Source organism: Peromyscus californicus, unplaced genomic scaffold, assembly GCF_007827085.1.
Source record: "Peromyscus californicus insignis strain IS unplaced genomic scaffold, ASM782708v3 Scaffold_5__1_contigs__length_169319896, whole genome shotgun sequence".
NCBI classification, from domain to species: domain Eukaryota; kingdom Metazoa; phylum Chordata; class Mammalia; order Rodentia; family Cricetidae; genus Peromyscus; species Peromyscus californicus.
In genome coordinates this window covers 106084933-106101401 of record NW_026294573.1, presented here as the reverse complement: position 1 = coordinate 106101401, position 16469 = coordinate 106084933, and the positions used below count along the sequence as shown (strand labels likewise).

General features: G+C 45.6%; 1 protein-coding gene across 5 annotated transcripts in view; it reads right to left on the bottom strand.

Annotated features, from left to right (window-relative positions):
• Window positions 1-6893, bottom strand: part of Aptx (aprataxin) — a 30599-nt gene extending 23706 nt beyond the window's left edge. The window contains exons 1-2 of one of the 5 annotated variants that reach the window (XM_052715428.1): window positions 6773-6830; window positions 906-942 (exon numbers count right to left, since the gene is read on the bottom strand). Coding sequence is in view for 1 of the 5 variants with exons in the window: in XM_052715427.1 (XP_052571387.1) it covers window positions 6773-6849 (77 nt within the window). In the remaining 4 variants the exon portion in view is untranslated. Of the gene's footprint in view, window positions 1-905; window positions 943-6772 lie in introns of all 5 variants that reach the window. The other 4 variants (XM_052715427.1, XM_052715433.1, XM_052715429.1 and 1 more) reach the window with 4 other exon arrangements.
• Window positions 6894-16469: the final 9576 nt, after the last annotated feature.

The following is a 16469-nucleotide window of genomic DNA, read 5'->3' as shown; positions in this document are numbered from 1 at the left end:
AATGACAGGACTCAGGAGGCTGCTGGGGATTAACGAGATAATACAGGTAAATATTTTCCTTTGCCAAGCATGCTAAGCATTCAAATATTTGTTACACATTCCTGAATATCCTGTGCTGGGCATTAGGCTATATGCAGAGGGTCCCTCAGAAGTGAGTAAAAGACTGTTCCTGTAATTTGAGGCGCTTGGAATAGGGTATATCGTGGGAGCCCACAGAAGTTTCCTTGTGAGATCTGAGTTTGCCTGACACAGCAGAGCTGCATAAGGGGATGATCTGACCATGGGCAAGGTTACCAGGTGGTTGGAAGGGTCTGCACTTGGCTGTGCCTTGGGGGGAGATCTTTTGTTTCTCCCCTTGGCATTCCTTTACAAATTCTTTGGCAGAGACAGTCAGGGCCCGAGGCTATTCTATGTTTCTGTCTGTCTCTCTCTAGCTTTATTTCTCTCTAATATTTCCTGTTGCTCCTGCTCAAGAGTACCCTGGGGGGGAGTGGGAATAGGCTGGCCCTCCACAGTATATGAGCAGACAATTCATACACCAGTTACTGTGATATGATCCAAGTACTGTAAGACATTAGCCCAGTGGTAGGACTGACCCTTGAGAGTATTAAAAAAGATTTCATGAAGAAGGACTATGCAGACAAGGTTTGGGGTTGGGAAGGAGTGTGCCTGTCAGAGAACCAAGAATTAAGATGTGGATCAAGAGACATGACTGAGCAGTGTGTTCATTTGCACCTATATAGTGGCTCACAATAGCTCTAGTTCCCGGGGATTTTCCACGTCATTTTCTGGCTTCTGCAGGTATTGAATGCACGTGGTTCACATACTACCAAGCACACACATACACAGACACATTCTCTCTCAAAATAAGGGCTAGGAATGTAGTTCAGTGGGACAATACTTACCTAACATGTGCAAAGCCCTGGCTTCAATGTCCCTCCCCTCCAAACAAAAAGGAGAGAGAGAGAGAGAGAGAGAGAGAGAGAGAGAGACTTAATACATATAAAGACACCAAAGATCTGAAGAACATTTTTTCCTTTTAGATTTATGTGTGTGAGTGTTTTACTCTTATGTAAGTAAGTGCTCCATATGTGTGCAGTTCCCACGGAGGTCAGAAGAGGGCACCCTCTAGCACTGCTTTTTCTTTTTCGTCGGGGTCTCACTTCAGCACTGGCTAGCCAGGAACTTATACTGTGGAGACAATGCTGGCCTCTGTCTCCCACACATCAAGTTTCAAGCCAGCCAAGACTGCATAGTGAGATCCTGTCTCAGGAACAAGAGGAGGAGGAAGGCAAATCTAGAAGATACACTTATCTTCTGGTGTCCCTTGGAAATAACAAAGGAGCATCAAACAAAAGACTTCTAATCTAGCCAGACATGGTACAGGACTTCAACCCTAGCACTAAGGAGGCAGAGGCAGGCAGATCTCTGTGAGGTCTAGGCCAACCCTGTGTACATACTGAGTTCCAGAACAGCCAAGGCTACAGGAGACTCTGTCTCAAAAAAAAAAGGGGGGGGGGGGTCCTAATTTGGAAGATGCCATTAGACAAAACGAAGACTTTATAAGAAGACACTATTTAGAAATGGAGGTGAAAACTGGAGAGATGCTCAAAGGTTAACAGCACAGACTGCTCTTGGACAGACACCAAGTTTGGATCTTGGCCCCCACGTCAGGCAGCTTGCGACTACCTGTAATCCTGGCTCCAGGGGACCTGATACTTGTGGCCTCTGTGGGCACCTGGACTCCCGTGCACCACCCATCCCCCACCACTCACACACATAATTAAAAACAATAAAAATAAACCTTTTTCCTTTTGAAAAGAAATGAAGAAGGAGCAAATTCATATTGGTTCCCTTGGCTATTGTTTTGTTGGGGAGTAGTGAGTTTTGTTTTTGTTTTTGTTTGTATGTTTGTTTGTTGCGGGGGGAGCTGTCTTTTGTATGTGTGTGTGAGAGAGAGGTGGAATGTGTATTTTGGGGATCAAACCCAGGGCCCTGCCCTTGCTAAACCCAGGCAGTCTACCACTGAGCTAAATCCCCTGCCCTGAATTACATCAGAACACAATTACTTGACATGGCTTGTGGGAGACCCGAGAGTTAAGCTGAGACACACAAACAGGAAGCTCAGGAGAATGGATGAACTGAATGCATCTGACAAGCATCAGCGTGTCACAGAAGCTGAAGCAAAGAAAAAGAACAAGGTGACCCAGGAAGGCAGAAGAGAGAATCAGATCAAGGCTAGGACTAGGTCTTCAGGGTGTCTCTCTAGCCTCTAGAGCAGTGGTTCTCAAGCTAATGCTGCTGTGACCCTTTAATACAGTTAGTTCCTCATGCTCTGTTGAGCCCCAACCACACTTCTTTGTTGCTACTTCCTAACTGTAATTTTGCCACGGTTGTGAATCATAATGTGAATAACTGATACGCAGGATATCGGATAGGTGACCCCTGTGAAAAGGTCCTTCAACCCCCAAATGGGTCGTGATCCACAGGTTGAGAACTGTTGTTCCAGAACCTTATCAATGCCCAAGCTTCTAACACCTCAGGGAAATCTTGCCTCCTCCCCAAGCAGCTCCAATGCCTTGTGTTTTGCCCAAGTGCTGTATTCGGGAACAAAGAACAAAGAAATGATATTCTCGAAAAAGAGAATATGGTTACCATCTGCAAGGACAGGACAATGCAAGGCCCAGGAATCGATTAGTGTGAGCACACACAGGCCAAGGAGATTCAACATCCTCTGTTAGTCAGGAAAGGTTCCGAAACCACCCAGTCAGAGCAGGCCAGCAGCCAAGGGGACCTTCAGGAAGGAAGGACTGGGAGAGGCATCTGGCTTTAAACAGCACAAGTGACAGCACAGATTTCCACAGGGGAGAAGGCAGATGGGCCGCACCAGGGATGCTGCCTCAAGAGGCACCCAAAAAAGACGGCAAAAATTAGTGACGAAGACCAAGATGAGAAGCTAAGCTTGCACATCACCCGCAACAGACAACTGCCAAGTTTCACACAGCAGAGTAAGACGAAACAACAGAAGCCAAGAACACCTGGCCGACAGCTACGGGTAGGCCGGAGAGTGCAGAGAGCTAGGGTCAGGGACTAGTCCAGAAGCCGCTATTGTAACGGGGCCAGACAGTCCAAAGGACAATTCAACAGGGCTCTGAGAGGAGTCGATATGAGTATAAAGTCAGCTGTTCATCTAAGATCCTAAACCTGGGCCTGGTTGTGTGGTACTACAGGCAGGTCCCATTTACAATGCTATGTTCCATGGGGCATCTGTTTGCACCTGCTACAAATTGATGGATGGGCAGGTAATGGCCAGAGAAGTGAAGCAGGTCCTCATTGGGCATTGAGAAACAAGTCACGTGATTGACTACTCCCTCCGACAAAGAAGCCAGCAGACAGTGCAGCTTCTGAGTAGGAACAGAGAGGATCCAATAGACAGCTAGGAACATGACAAGACAATAGCCCTCCCTTCTGCCACAAACACATACACATTTTCTTCCCTGATGCCCTTAAGTGGTGATGTTCCGACGCACTACTCCCTAGGAAGCTGATGACCGCACAATGCTCACAAACAAACCTTAAACAGTAGGCTGGCCCATTGGGGCTCCAGACCCGACCTGTAGGAATTCATGACTAGAATACAGGGAACACAGGATGTGTGCTCCTGATCCTAAGCAAACCCTCCAGGAAAATTCCATGAACTGCGAGCATCATGCCCACTTTAGCACTGTATCCCCAGCATTTACTGCTTGGCCTACAATAAGCCTACAATAAACCAGCAAGCTTACAATAAATGTTTGCAGATAACTAATCAGATGATAACATAACCCTCCCAAAGTTTTCAAGGTTTTCCACCTTTACTTCCCAGAGTTCCTCTCAGGCTCCCTTAAGACAGGGTCTCACTATGTAGCTCTGGGGGGCCTAGAACTTGCTATATAGGCCAGAATGGTTTTAAACTCACAGAGATCCACCTGGCTCTGCCTCCCAGTGCTGGGATTAAAGGCGTGTGCCACCACACCCGGTTGGGTTCCTCTTCTTAAAGTAGAATGCCCCAAAAGAGGAGCAATTCACTCTACCACTCCCTCCCACTTCTGCAAGGGTCTATTTGCTAACTACACCACTGTATACCACTCTCTGACTAATTCTGACTCTTGGGGAACACAAATGACCAGAAGATGACATGAGGCCAGTAATCCATCTGGAAGCACTGCTAGCACAAGACTTTTCTGCAACAAACCTTCATCATAAATAAATCAGCCTCACTGACAAGTGAACTTAGCCCAACTAAGGAACTGGAGTTTTTACTTTAGACTTTGTTCCCAACTAACACAGATGTGGTGATACAGTGTGTACCCTAATAAACCTGCCTGAGGATCAGAGGACAGAGCCAGCTACTAGATTAGAAAGAGCCAGGCCGTGGTGGCACACACAACTCTAATCCCAGCACTTGAGATCTCATGCCTTTGCTTGAGAAGCACACACACCTTTAATCCCAGAAAGTAGTATGGCAGGGCAGAGAAAGGTATATAAGGCGTGAGGAAACAGGAACTCACTCTCTTTAGGCTGAGGATTTTGTAGAGGTAAGAACTAGTGGCTGGCTCTGATCTTTCAGCTTTCACCCTGATATCTGGCTTTGAGTGTTTTATTAATCTAAGATTCAAACAACACATAACCACAAGTGGTTGTGGACCACTAATGTCCAACACAGACTTGAATTTAAGACTCTAGGCTTCTAATTCCTCAAAGGTTACTTATTTCACAGAACCGGCCCCACTGGCCATTCTCACTCTTCCCTCCCTGCAGTCCACCCTCACTCCACACACATACAGAGAGACACACACAGACACACACACACACCCTTCAGGAATGGCGTGTTGCAGCACTGTTCCTGAGTAAGTTATTCTAAACATGGTATTCTGATGTTACCTTATCCTCCTTTCCTTCCTAAAAACCCAAATCTTTGTCAGATTTTAGGTCCCACCTCCTCCCTGAGGCCGACTGAGTCTTCATCTTTCTTGTACAACTTTCACAGTTCTGAGAGCCCTGGGAACAGACTCCCCACCGCCTTCCCTTCAAGAAACACGCAAGAAAGGTCCCTGGAGACCACTGCTGTAGGCGCCTGGTCTCCAGTAGTCCCAGGATCCCCAGTGTTCAGCATAATTTACTAAGAGCACACTGCATGGTAGGCCCTGTGCTGGCCCGTCTATGTTGTCTCAATATCACTCTATGGAAAATTAAAGCTTAGACAAGCAAGAGCCATGCCAGGCAACAAAGACTGTGTGCCAGAGTTCGGATCTGAACTCTTTCCAAATAGGTTCTTAACCACTACATGATATTGTTTGGGGGCTCACTCATTCAATCAATCAAGATTGTTTCATGCCTACTCTGCGTTTCATGCTATTCTAGCACTGAATCAAAACATATGCCTGCCTTCAAACGCCTCCGATCTCAGAGAAGACCCAGAGATAATTATAATTGGTATGGAATGATTTGTTTGTAGAAAAGTACTATGGAAACACAAGCCTTTAGGACCATGTGAAAGAGGGTTTCCTGGAGACGGGTGTAAGCAGAGCCTTGTAAACTTGGTTAATTTGGTAGAAAGAGGCAGTCTAATTGAGCACTAAGAACCAGAAAATGGAATTAAGAAGACATTTCTAGGCAGAGAACGAGGGCAAATGCACACACAGACACAGCACACTGTGCACGGAGAAGCTAACACTGAAGGCACAGGAGGAACTGGAGACCCAGCAAAGTCCAGATAATGCGAAGCCCCGGGTGACTGGCTGACAAGTTGGAAATTTGCAAGTTTCACTAGACTGTGTAACTCAGTAGACAGTGATGTTGGTTGAAAGAATGGGGTAAAGAACAAATACATGAGCAGACAAATCAACAAGGACCAAGCAGGAATTGAACGAAGGTTTCCTTACAAAGATCATCTTGGGAAGAAGTATAAAAAAAATATGCATTGCTTCCCCCCCATGAAAAATTCTGTATAAAGGTTTCTATGATGGACTGTAATCTCAGTACTCAGGAGACACAAGCAGGCTAGCCAGAAGTTTGAGGCCAGACTAATCTACCTACTGTGACCCATCTTGAAAAAGAAAAGTTGCCCAGGCCCAGTGGCATACGCCTGTATCCCATCACTGGGAAGGGAAGTGGAGACAGGAGGATCAGCAATTCGAGGCCAGCTGAGCTACGTGAGACCTGGTCTCAAACCAAGGAGGGTGGCAGGGGCTCTAAGAAATCCCCAATATATGTCAAAATTCTCAAAAGTAATTCCCCACCAATTCCAAACGGATGGGATTTCAAACACCCCTGCTTTGCTGAACCAGTCTCCGCACTGAGAAAGGCCTTGCTGCCGCCGGCACTCCTAAGGCCTGCTGAGGACACTGATGATACAGCACCTCAAGTTACCCTAGGAGGGCGTTCTTGGCAGAAACACTTTCCCGACAAGCTGAACAGCCCCGTTGGCACGACAGTGTCCACTGTTATCTATAAATCTTTTCATGCTGATTTTGCGGCCAACTAGATACAGGAGTCGGGTGGGGGTGGGGGAAAGGGGGAAGGGCGCAAGGGAGCAACGGGGCGGAGACGAACACTCTTTCTCCCGAAACCCGCCCACCGGAGCAGGACGAAAGGGTGGAGCCTGGTCCGCCCAGAAGGAAGTCTCGAACTCGACACTCAGGGCCACCGCTTCGGGTTGGCAGCCGGGGCCGAACGCCCGCGGCCTCTTCTAACCCAACCAGCAGAGGAGGCAGGCCGACCACCAGCTTACCTCGACGGCAGACACTCACAAACCCGCTCGCGACTCCACTGCGCCTCGCCACTTCCGGTGCTGAAAGATGACGTCATAAAGCGGCTGCCTAGCAACCGGTGACGATTCCACTATCTCTCGGCGAATTGGCTGAAACTATCTCTCGCCTAGGTGGAAAAGGGGTGACTCCAAGTGGTTCCTACCGGCTTGTTGTCCCCCTGAGGACACAGCTCCTTTGCCTTCTCTGAGGCATCTGGCTGTCACTGCCTTCCAGTCTCTGAATCCGGAGAGATTTCAGGCAGCGATCTTCTGTGGCTTGCATACGCAGCCATGTCGTCTCTTGGCACTTCCTCCTCAGGAGGCTTGCTACATTTTAAGGCCATCTTTGAAAGGGAAGGAATGAATGAGGTTGGAGGTAGCGAGACAAAGCTCGTTCTGTAGCCCAAGCTGGCCTTGAACCAGCGAAAATCCTCCAGCCTTAGCCTCCCCGGTGCTGGGATTGCAGGTGTGAGCCACCAAACCCAGCTTTGGGGCCATCGTTTAAGCTGCAGGCTAGACTGCCTTACCACCCACGTTCAAAGCACCCTTTTCTTTCTCCCTTTAAGGAGAAGACTGAAGAGAGAGACAGAGGGAAGCCTGCTAAGTTTTTTTGTTGTTTTAATGATGTCTTCGCTAAACGAACTGAGGGCAATCAGAAAGGCAGGAGGTTGGGATGACATATTGGTACGGATTTTTATAGTAATTCCAGGACGTTCCCTAAAAGTCTTGTGTTGTAAATCACCAAAGACTTCTTGGCAGTTGAAAGAATTCCTATCTTGTGAGTAAAACCAGAATGTAGAATCTGAAACTCAATAGAAACTGAACCTTAAGGAGTCCCTTTTCTCTCTCTCTCTCTCTCTCTCTCTCTCTCTCTCTCTCTCTCTCTCTCTCTCTCTCTCTCGTTTGGTTGTTTAAACAATGTCTTACTGTACCCTAGGCTGGCCTCAAACTCAAGATCCTCTTGCCTCTACCTCTGAAATGCTGGGGTCATGGGCCTTCACCACGAAGCTCAGCTAGGAACTCTCTTGTTTCTTGATCAAAACTGGTTACTATTGTTTGCTTCTGTGGAAAGGCAGACTCCACTGTCTGATGGAGCTGACAAGACAGGATGGGAGGATGTTCCAGGGAACAAGGGAGAGAGATGCTTTTGTCAGCCGAGAAGATATGGGTATATATTAAGATCAGAGCAGGAAGGGAGGAAGGACCTCGAGTTGTGTAAGTCTCAAGGCTGAGAATGTGGTTCACATCTGCTTACGATACCGAGGCACCTCTGGTGGCCTGACAGTTGAGTTCTCCCTCAGGATTAAGCCTCTTAGCCAAGGCTTCTTTCTACCCAGCCTGACTTGTGTCTCTTACAGCTCCAAGATGAACTAAGCCATTGTGGACAGCTCAGTGACCAGAAAAATAAGGTTGTTGGGAACAATGCATGGCTAAGGGCATGGTGGGCACTTAAGACATTCACCGGTTTCACATTGTTAGGGGACGAAACACCATAAATTTTTCCACTTCTCAAAGAATCAAACACCTACTTGTTTCACCCCCTAAAGCCCCACCATTCTGCTCTTAGATTCCGTGTGTTTGACAATTCTGGAAATATCGTGTAAGTGAAATCATATCGCGTTTGTCTTTTGCAGCTGATTTGTTTCATTTAGCTTGGTGTCAAGTTTCATCTACAATGTGGCACATGTCAAGACTTATTTTTGAAAGCTAAAGTTTTCTTTGAACTTTTGTTTGAGTATTCTTTCTTTTATAATTTATTTTACGGGTGTTTTGTGTGCATCTCTGTCTATATACCATGTGTGTGCCTGGTGCCTGAGGAGGCCAGCAGAAGGAAGATTGCTGGGACTGGGGCTACAGGAGCTTGTGAGCTACGGGATGTGTGTTGGGACAGAACCAGGATCTTCTGGGGGACTAACCAGTGTTCCTAACTGCTACGCCATCTCACCAGACCCCATATTATTCTTGCTTGCTTGCCCTCCCCCCCACCCCGTTTTTTTTAAAAGACAGAGTCAGCCTGGCCTTAAAAGATGACCTTGAATTCCTGATCCTCCTGCTTCAGTTTCCTTTTGGTTTTGTCTTGTTTTGGAAACAAGGTCTCACTATGTAGCTCTGGCTGTCCTGAAACTCTTTTTGTTTGTTTGTTTCTTTGTTTTTGGTTTTTGGTTTTTTTGTTTGTTTGTTTGTTTCTTTGTTTTTGGTTTTTGGTTTTTTGTTTGTTTGTTTGTTTGTTTGTTTTTTGAGACAGGGTTTCTTTGTGTAGCTTTGGGAACCTATCCTGGAACTTGCTCTGTAGACCAGGCTGGTCTCAAACTCACAAAGATCCTCCTGCCTCTGCCTCCCGAGTGCTGGGATTAAAGTGCATGACAATGCCCAGCATCCACCTTAATTTTTAAGAAGGGTCTCTCGCTGAACCTGGAGCTCACTGGTTAGGTTAAAGTAGCCCGTAAGCTACAGGATCCTCTTGTCGGCCTCCTCAGCACTGGCATTATAGGCACAGGCTACTACACTGGCCTCTTTTACTTGGGCACTGGAGATCTAAACCTAGGTCCTGTTGCCTCTGGGACAAGCATTTTGCCAACTGAGCCATCTCCCCAGCCCTGGTCATTTTATTTTTAATACTTTGAAAACTTCCATAATGCTTTCCGTAGCAGCTGCCTGGTTTTACATTCCCATAACAGTGCCCAGACACAGTTCTCGGCGTGCTTGCCAAAGCTTGTCATTTGTAGCTGTTTTTGTTGTTGAAAGCATCCACCCTCACCCACCGCTGGGTAATGTCTCAGTGTGGTTTTGATTTACAGTTCCCTGGTGGTTAGTGATATTGCTCTTTGTAGACGATTATTTTCCACTTGTGTGTACCTTCTTTGGAGAGATTTCCAAATCTTTTGGCCATCTTAAAATCAAGTTATTAGTGTTTGTGTCATATTGTAGGAGTTTTGGGGGATGGATGACAGAGCTCAGAGGCAGAGCACTTAAGAATATATGAGGTCCTAGGTTCAAGCCACAGCACCACACAGAAAAATTGTGGGATTTTTTACGCACTCTAGATATGGCCCTCTGATTAAATAGACCAGTGTTTCTTCCCGTTGTTCAGGTCTCCTTCTCAGTCTGATAGCTGTAACCATAGATGCACAGGAGCTTTTTATTTTGTGTCTAACTTACTTGCCTGTAATCTTGCCTCTGCTTTTGGTGTCAAGTCTAAGAAGTCATTACCAAATGTGCCATGAAGCTCTGTGTTACCTTCTAAGGACTCGGGAGTTTTAGGTCTTCGGTTCATTCGTGCTTGTTTTTAGACTGTATAACGCAGAAGTCCCGCTGCATCTTTGCCTCTGATTATCTATTTTCCCAACACCATTCCCTGAAAAGACTGTTCTTTCCTCATTGGTATGTATCCTTGTTGAAAATGTACTTGATCATGAATGTAAGGACTTATTTCTGGGGTTTCTGGTCTGTCTCCTTTATGTAGGTGTGTCTATGTGCTTGCTCCAGAATCACATTGTTTTAATTACCACAGCTTTGTGATAATGTTTGAAATCAAGAAGTGTGAGAATTGCCAGCTTTGTTCTTGTTCAAATTCCTTTGTCTGTTCTACTCTGGATTTGTTTGACTGTTTTAGTCAAACAATCTGAAATGAAAATCAGTTTTGTGATCTTTTGGAAACAAAGCAATAAATGTAGCAAATTCTGATGAACAGCTAGAATAATTGACTTGCTCCCTGGGCTAGCACTGTCTGCATTCAGCTAGTTGACAAGCTGGCTGTTTCTGTGAGAGAAGAAAGATCATCTTTGAGACTTTGGAAGACTTCCAGGACTCCTGGTCTAAGAAAAAGGTGAATGTAGCCAGAGACTGTGGTCCACTGGTCTGCAGACTTGTTCCAAAGGAAAGCAGGGAGTTCTGAGGAAGTGTGCAGCTGGAGAACTGTACTTTGTTTTTGCATTTGTATTTGGGTATACTAAGATTCCCCAGAGAGACAGTAAAGAGGAAAGGGATTAGGGGGCAGTCCAGAAAGACCCGTCTCTTGCTGAGTGTAGTGGTAATGCCCGTTACCAGGACTCAGAGGTAGAAATGGGAGCATCATGAGGTCAAGGCCAGATATGGGCTCCATAGGTAAAGCCCAGCCTGAGCCACAAAGTGAAAATGGCTCAAACAAGAAGAGAGCAGAGTTTGGGGTGTAGCTCAGTGACAGAGTGCTGCCAAGTGTATGCTAGGCTCTAGGCCTGGGGACCCGCGCATAGGGAGGAGAGAAAGAGCACAATACCTACAAAGATCCCATAGCAAGGCTCTTAGCCACGACAGAGTGCAAGGGAGCTGGAAGTGCAGCGGAGTTGTTAGTGGAAAGCAATGGTCAGATCTCAGCAAGGATTAGACATCAGATAGTAGACGACTTAGGAACTGTATGTGGGCTCATCATTCAGTAAACACTATAAAACCAGAAGGGGCTAAGTAAAGTATTTGCCCTGCAAGTATGAAGAGCAGAGCCTGGATCCCAAGAGCACATGCAAAGAAAGCCTAGTGAGGCCGGGCAGTGGTGGCGCACGCCTTTGATCCCAGCACTCGGGAAGCAGAGCCAGGCGGATCTCTGTGAGTTCAAGGCCAGCCTGGGCTACCAAGTGAGTTCCAGGAAAGGCGCAAAGCCACACAGAGAAACCCTGTCTCGGAAAACCAAAAAAAAGGGTTGGGGATTTAGCTCAGTGGTAGAGGCCCAGCTTGCTTTTATTGCTGTAATAAACAATATGACCAAAAGCAACTTTGGGAGGAAATGGTTTATTTCAGCTTAAAGCTTTTGGTCCATCATGAAGGGAAGGCAGAGCAGAAACTCAAGGTAGGAATCTGGAGGCAAGAGTTGAAGCAAGACCATGGAGGAATGCCACTTCCTGGCTTGCTCAGCTGCCTTTCTTATCCAACCAGGACATCAAGTCATCAACGCGACGCAGTAGTGATGGCCCGAACCCTACTGAAACAAATTTAGATGCATGTTTCATACATCCAAAACAGCTCTGTGAGACACATGATGTTGCCTCCAAACATGGCTCCAGTAATGAAATGACATGAAGAAGCAGATGAACATCTCTTGCCTCAGGTGGAACAATGTTGAAGTCTCCCAGCGGTTACCCAGCTGTCCAGAGATGTCACCTGCACATTTGCCCACCCTCCACACCCTCCCCATTTCGGTCTCACTTTTCTCTCTTTTTGGCATGTATTGGCATCATCTCTACACTGCTAATGCTCAAATTCGCACATGAATATCTGCTTGTGGAAAATCCCACCTGAGGCACTCCTCCTGACCAGTCTCTGATGGTATCACTTCATCTTTTTAGATAATGATTCCTACTGCTTCCCAGCTTTTTTATGCCATAAAAATCAAAGTATAACATTTGTAGAACACATTGTGTGGGGTGTGGTGGTGCACACTTGTAACTCCAACACTTGGAAACTAGAGGCAGGAGCATTGGGAGCTCAAGGACGGCCTAGGCTACAGGAAGGAGATCCTGCCTTTAAAAAAAAAAAAGTCATGGTGCTACACATCTTTAGTCCCAGTACTCAAGAGGCAGAGGCAGGAGGATCTCTGTGAGTTCGAGGCCAGCCTGGTCTACAGAGCGAGATCCAGGAAAGGCGCAAAGCTACACAGAGAAACCCTGTCTCAAAAAAAAAAAAAAAAAAAAAAAAAAAACCAACAAAAATTAATTAATTAATTAATTAATTAATTTAAAAAAACCAGCTGGAATAAGTTTAAGGGAATTTGGGGAATCCTTTGAGGAACTTCAGTGAAATGTTTTCATTGTAATTACAATAAAGACTTTTAAAACAGAGTAGTTTAGGGGCTGGATATATCTCAGTGGCATAGAACTTGCCTAGCATGCACAAGGCCCCATGTTTGATCTCTGGCCCCAGTAAATATATACTTAGCAAACTAATATTAATTTGGCCAAATAGCAAAATATTTAAGTTTTGTAAGAAACTTGTTTGGGGCAATAAGCTCTTTGTGACTTTGTTTTCCCTGCTAAAACACTGACAGGATTTATGACTGTATTTTATTGATAGTATTTTCAAATCCCTGGCTTTCGTATCTGTCCTTGGCACACCAGTTGAGACTTTCTGTGCTATAAGCATGATGGTGTGCCCATAAATTGTATCCTACAATTTCCCTTAAAATACTGCACCTACCATTTACCTTTATTGTCTCCAATCCTGTTTTTAGAACTGGCGAACTTCTCCTGATATGTGCTCATATCATGACCTGACTCTCTGAAGGACCTAATCTCTAAGAGTGGAGAAGCTCAGCCACTGTAACCCTAAGTGCTCACGTTCATTCCACTGACGGGCATTGTTAGAACTCCTTTTTCACTTTTTACATTTGTCGTGTGTGTGTGTGTGTGTGTGTGTGTGTGTGTGTGTGTGTGTGTGTGTGTGAGAGAGAGATGTGGGTGTGCTCATGCCACGTCGAGCGTGTGGAGGTCAGAGGATAACCTTCGGAAGTCAGTTCTCACTCTTCACCATGTGGGTCCTGGAAGCCTAGTTCAGGTGGCCAGGCACAAAGATAAACGTATAACATTTATACAGCACACCTGCTGAGCCATCTTGCCGGCCCTGTTAGAACTTATTTCAATTTGGTAATGTTTATTTGTGAAAATTATAGATGCTGTGGTACACATTAGAATTTCTTAGAACCATTAAGAAAGACACAAACAAAAAGGAAAGCAGAAGACACCGGAATTCTCTCTGACAACCCATTTCCCTTCCACTAGCTCTTTATAATTATTATTATTATTATTATTATTATTATTATTACTGTTTTATTATTATTTTGTTCCTTCTTGTTCTTCCTTCTCCTCCTCCTTTCTTCTCCTTCCCCTTCTTCCTCTTCTTCTTTTCTTCCTCCTCCTCCTTCTTTCTTTTCTTCTTTTTTTGAGACAGGGTTTCTCCGTGTAGCCCTGTCTGTCCTAGAACTCACTCCATAGACCAGGCTGGCTTTGAACTCAGAGATCCACCTGCCTCTGCTTCTCTAGTGCTGGGGTTAAAGGTGTGCACCACCACTGCCTGACCATTTAAATTTCTTGAATACACTCCATGGCTGTTCTTGAGTTGGAACCTGGAATACCTCTAATTACCTTAAAGGTTAGTGATGCTGCCTTTTGTACCATCCCCACATCATATAGATTCTGCACTATCCATCCTCAGCCTCAGGAACACAGACAGATCATAGCAGTTCCCAGTACAGGTGAATCTGGCACTGTCATCTGACTCCTCCTGCTGCCGTAGTGGGAGGACCTGGATCTCAGAGCCAACATGGACACCATGGACACCATACTCTCCAGGGTCATCTTGGCCTCCAGCCAAATGAAACCCAAGTGGCTCTTATTCTCCAAGGGCTGGTATATTTATTGGTTCATTCAGCCCTAAACATCCTGCGGTGTTCTAGGAGCTAGGGCTATCTTGGAAAACAAAACAAAATTCCTGCTTTCAAGGAATTTACAAGTCAGACATGGCAGCATATCCACCTATAATCTCAGTATTTGAGAGGTAGAGGCAGGGGGATCTGGAATTCAAGGTCATCCTCAAGTAAATATAGTGAGTTCAGGACATTCCTGGTGGCTATGAGACTTTGTCTTCAAATACAAGCCAGTAGTAGGATATGCTGAAGAAGAAGAAGAGCAGGCAGATCACAAGTTCTAGGCCAGTCTGGGCTATACCTTGACCCAGCAAGATGGCTCAGCAGGTAAAGACACTCACTGCCCAAACCTGATGACAGCCTGAGTTTGATCCCAGTATCCCACGTGGTGAAAAGAGAGAACTCCCACAAGTTGTCCTATGACCTCCACACATGTACTATGACACTCTCACCTGCTGTGGGATGGTCTCTATGTCAAATGTGTTGTTGATTGGTCAATAAATAAAACATTGATTGGCCATTGGCTAGGCAGGAAGTGTAGGCAGGACAAGGAGGAGAATAAAGCTGGCAAGTGGAAGGCTGAGTCAGAGAGACACTGCTAGCCGCCATGATGAGAAACAACATGTGAAGATGCCGGTAAGCCATGAGCCATGTGGCAAGGTACAGATTAATGGAAATGGATTAATTTAAGCTGTAAGAACAGTTAGCAAGAAGCCTGCCACGGCCATACAGTTTGTAACCAGTATAAGTCTCTGTTTACTTGGTCGGGTCTGAGTGGCTGTGGGACTGGTGGATGACAGAGATTTGTCCTGACTGTGGGCCAGGCAGGAAAACTCTAGCTACAAATGGCGCCCAACATAAAGGTTAAAACCTTCCTTTTTAAGAAAAGAAAAGGGGAAGTGCTGTGGGATGGTCTCTATGTCAAATGTGTTGCTGATTGGTCAATAAATAAAACACTGATTGGCCATTGGCTAGGCAGGAAGTGTAGGCGGGACAAGGAGGAGAATAAAGCTGGCAAGTGGAAGACTGAGTCAGAGAGACACTGCCAGCCGCCATGATGAGAAACAGCATGTGACGATGCCGGTAAGCCACGAGCCATGTGGCAAGGTACAGATTAATGGAAATGGATTAATTTAAGCTGTAAGAACAGTTAGCAAGAAGCCTGCCACGGCCATACAGTTTGTAACCAATATAAGTCTCTGTGTTTACTTGGTCGGGTCTGAGTGGCTGTGGGACTGGCGGGTGTCAGAGATTTGTCCTGACTGTGGGCCAGGCAGGAAAACTCTAGCTACACTCACCTACACACATACATACATGCAATAATTTTTAAATAACTGTAGAGGTGACTCAGCAGTTAAGATTGCTTGCTGCTCTTCAGAGACTGGGAGTTGAGTGCCCAACATCCGCTTAGGTACATACACATACACATAATTTAAAATCTTCTTTTAAAAATTATATGAAAGAAGCAGACCATAAATATATAGGTCACTTGAGAGTGCATGCTTATGAAGAAATAAAGCAGGATAAAGAGTCCTAAGAATGTTTCTGACTTGTAGAATGTCTGTCTTGAGAAGACCTGAAAGGAAGAAACCACATGGCTATCTAGGTAGAAAAAGAAAACATCGAATGATTTTATTCAGAAGAGTTACTTTGGCAGGGGGTGGGGGTGGGGAGGATACTCAGCTTTATTGCTCTCAGAATGATTTTATTCAGAAGAGTTACTTTGGCAGGGGGTGGGGGTGGGGAGGATACTCAGCTCTATTGCTCTCAAACTCCTGAATTCATGAACTTGAGCAACAAAAGAAAAAAAATGGCAGAATTTTTTATTTTTTATTTTTTTGCCAAGGATCAAACCCAGGGCCATGTGTATAATAGTCAACCACTTTACCACCGAGTTAAAATGCCCTTCGGGGTATTTTAATGATGGGGCTAGAATATGTGTTTGAGGAGAGAGACATAAATTTCTTATAAAGTGTTTAGCCTTTCTCCTGCTGACAGTTTCTTACTTTATTAGATCTATTGATTCTCACCCTGTGTATTTCCCCTCCCCCATTGGCTCAGGACTTCACAACGGGATTGACTTTGGCCAAAGGAGTATTAACAAGCTTTCATAAGAACTTACATGTTGTGGCCACTGTAACTAATCTCTGGTGGCACTTCTGTTCATGACCCTCTTGCCATGCTATGAGGAGTCCAGATCAGCCACATGGAGAGCCAAGGCTCAGCTGAACTCACAGCTAACAGCCTCCATACAAGTCCTATCCCCAGCAAAGCCATCCCAGCAGTCACAAG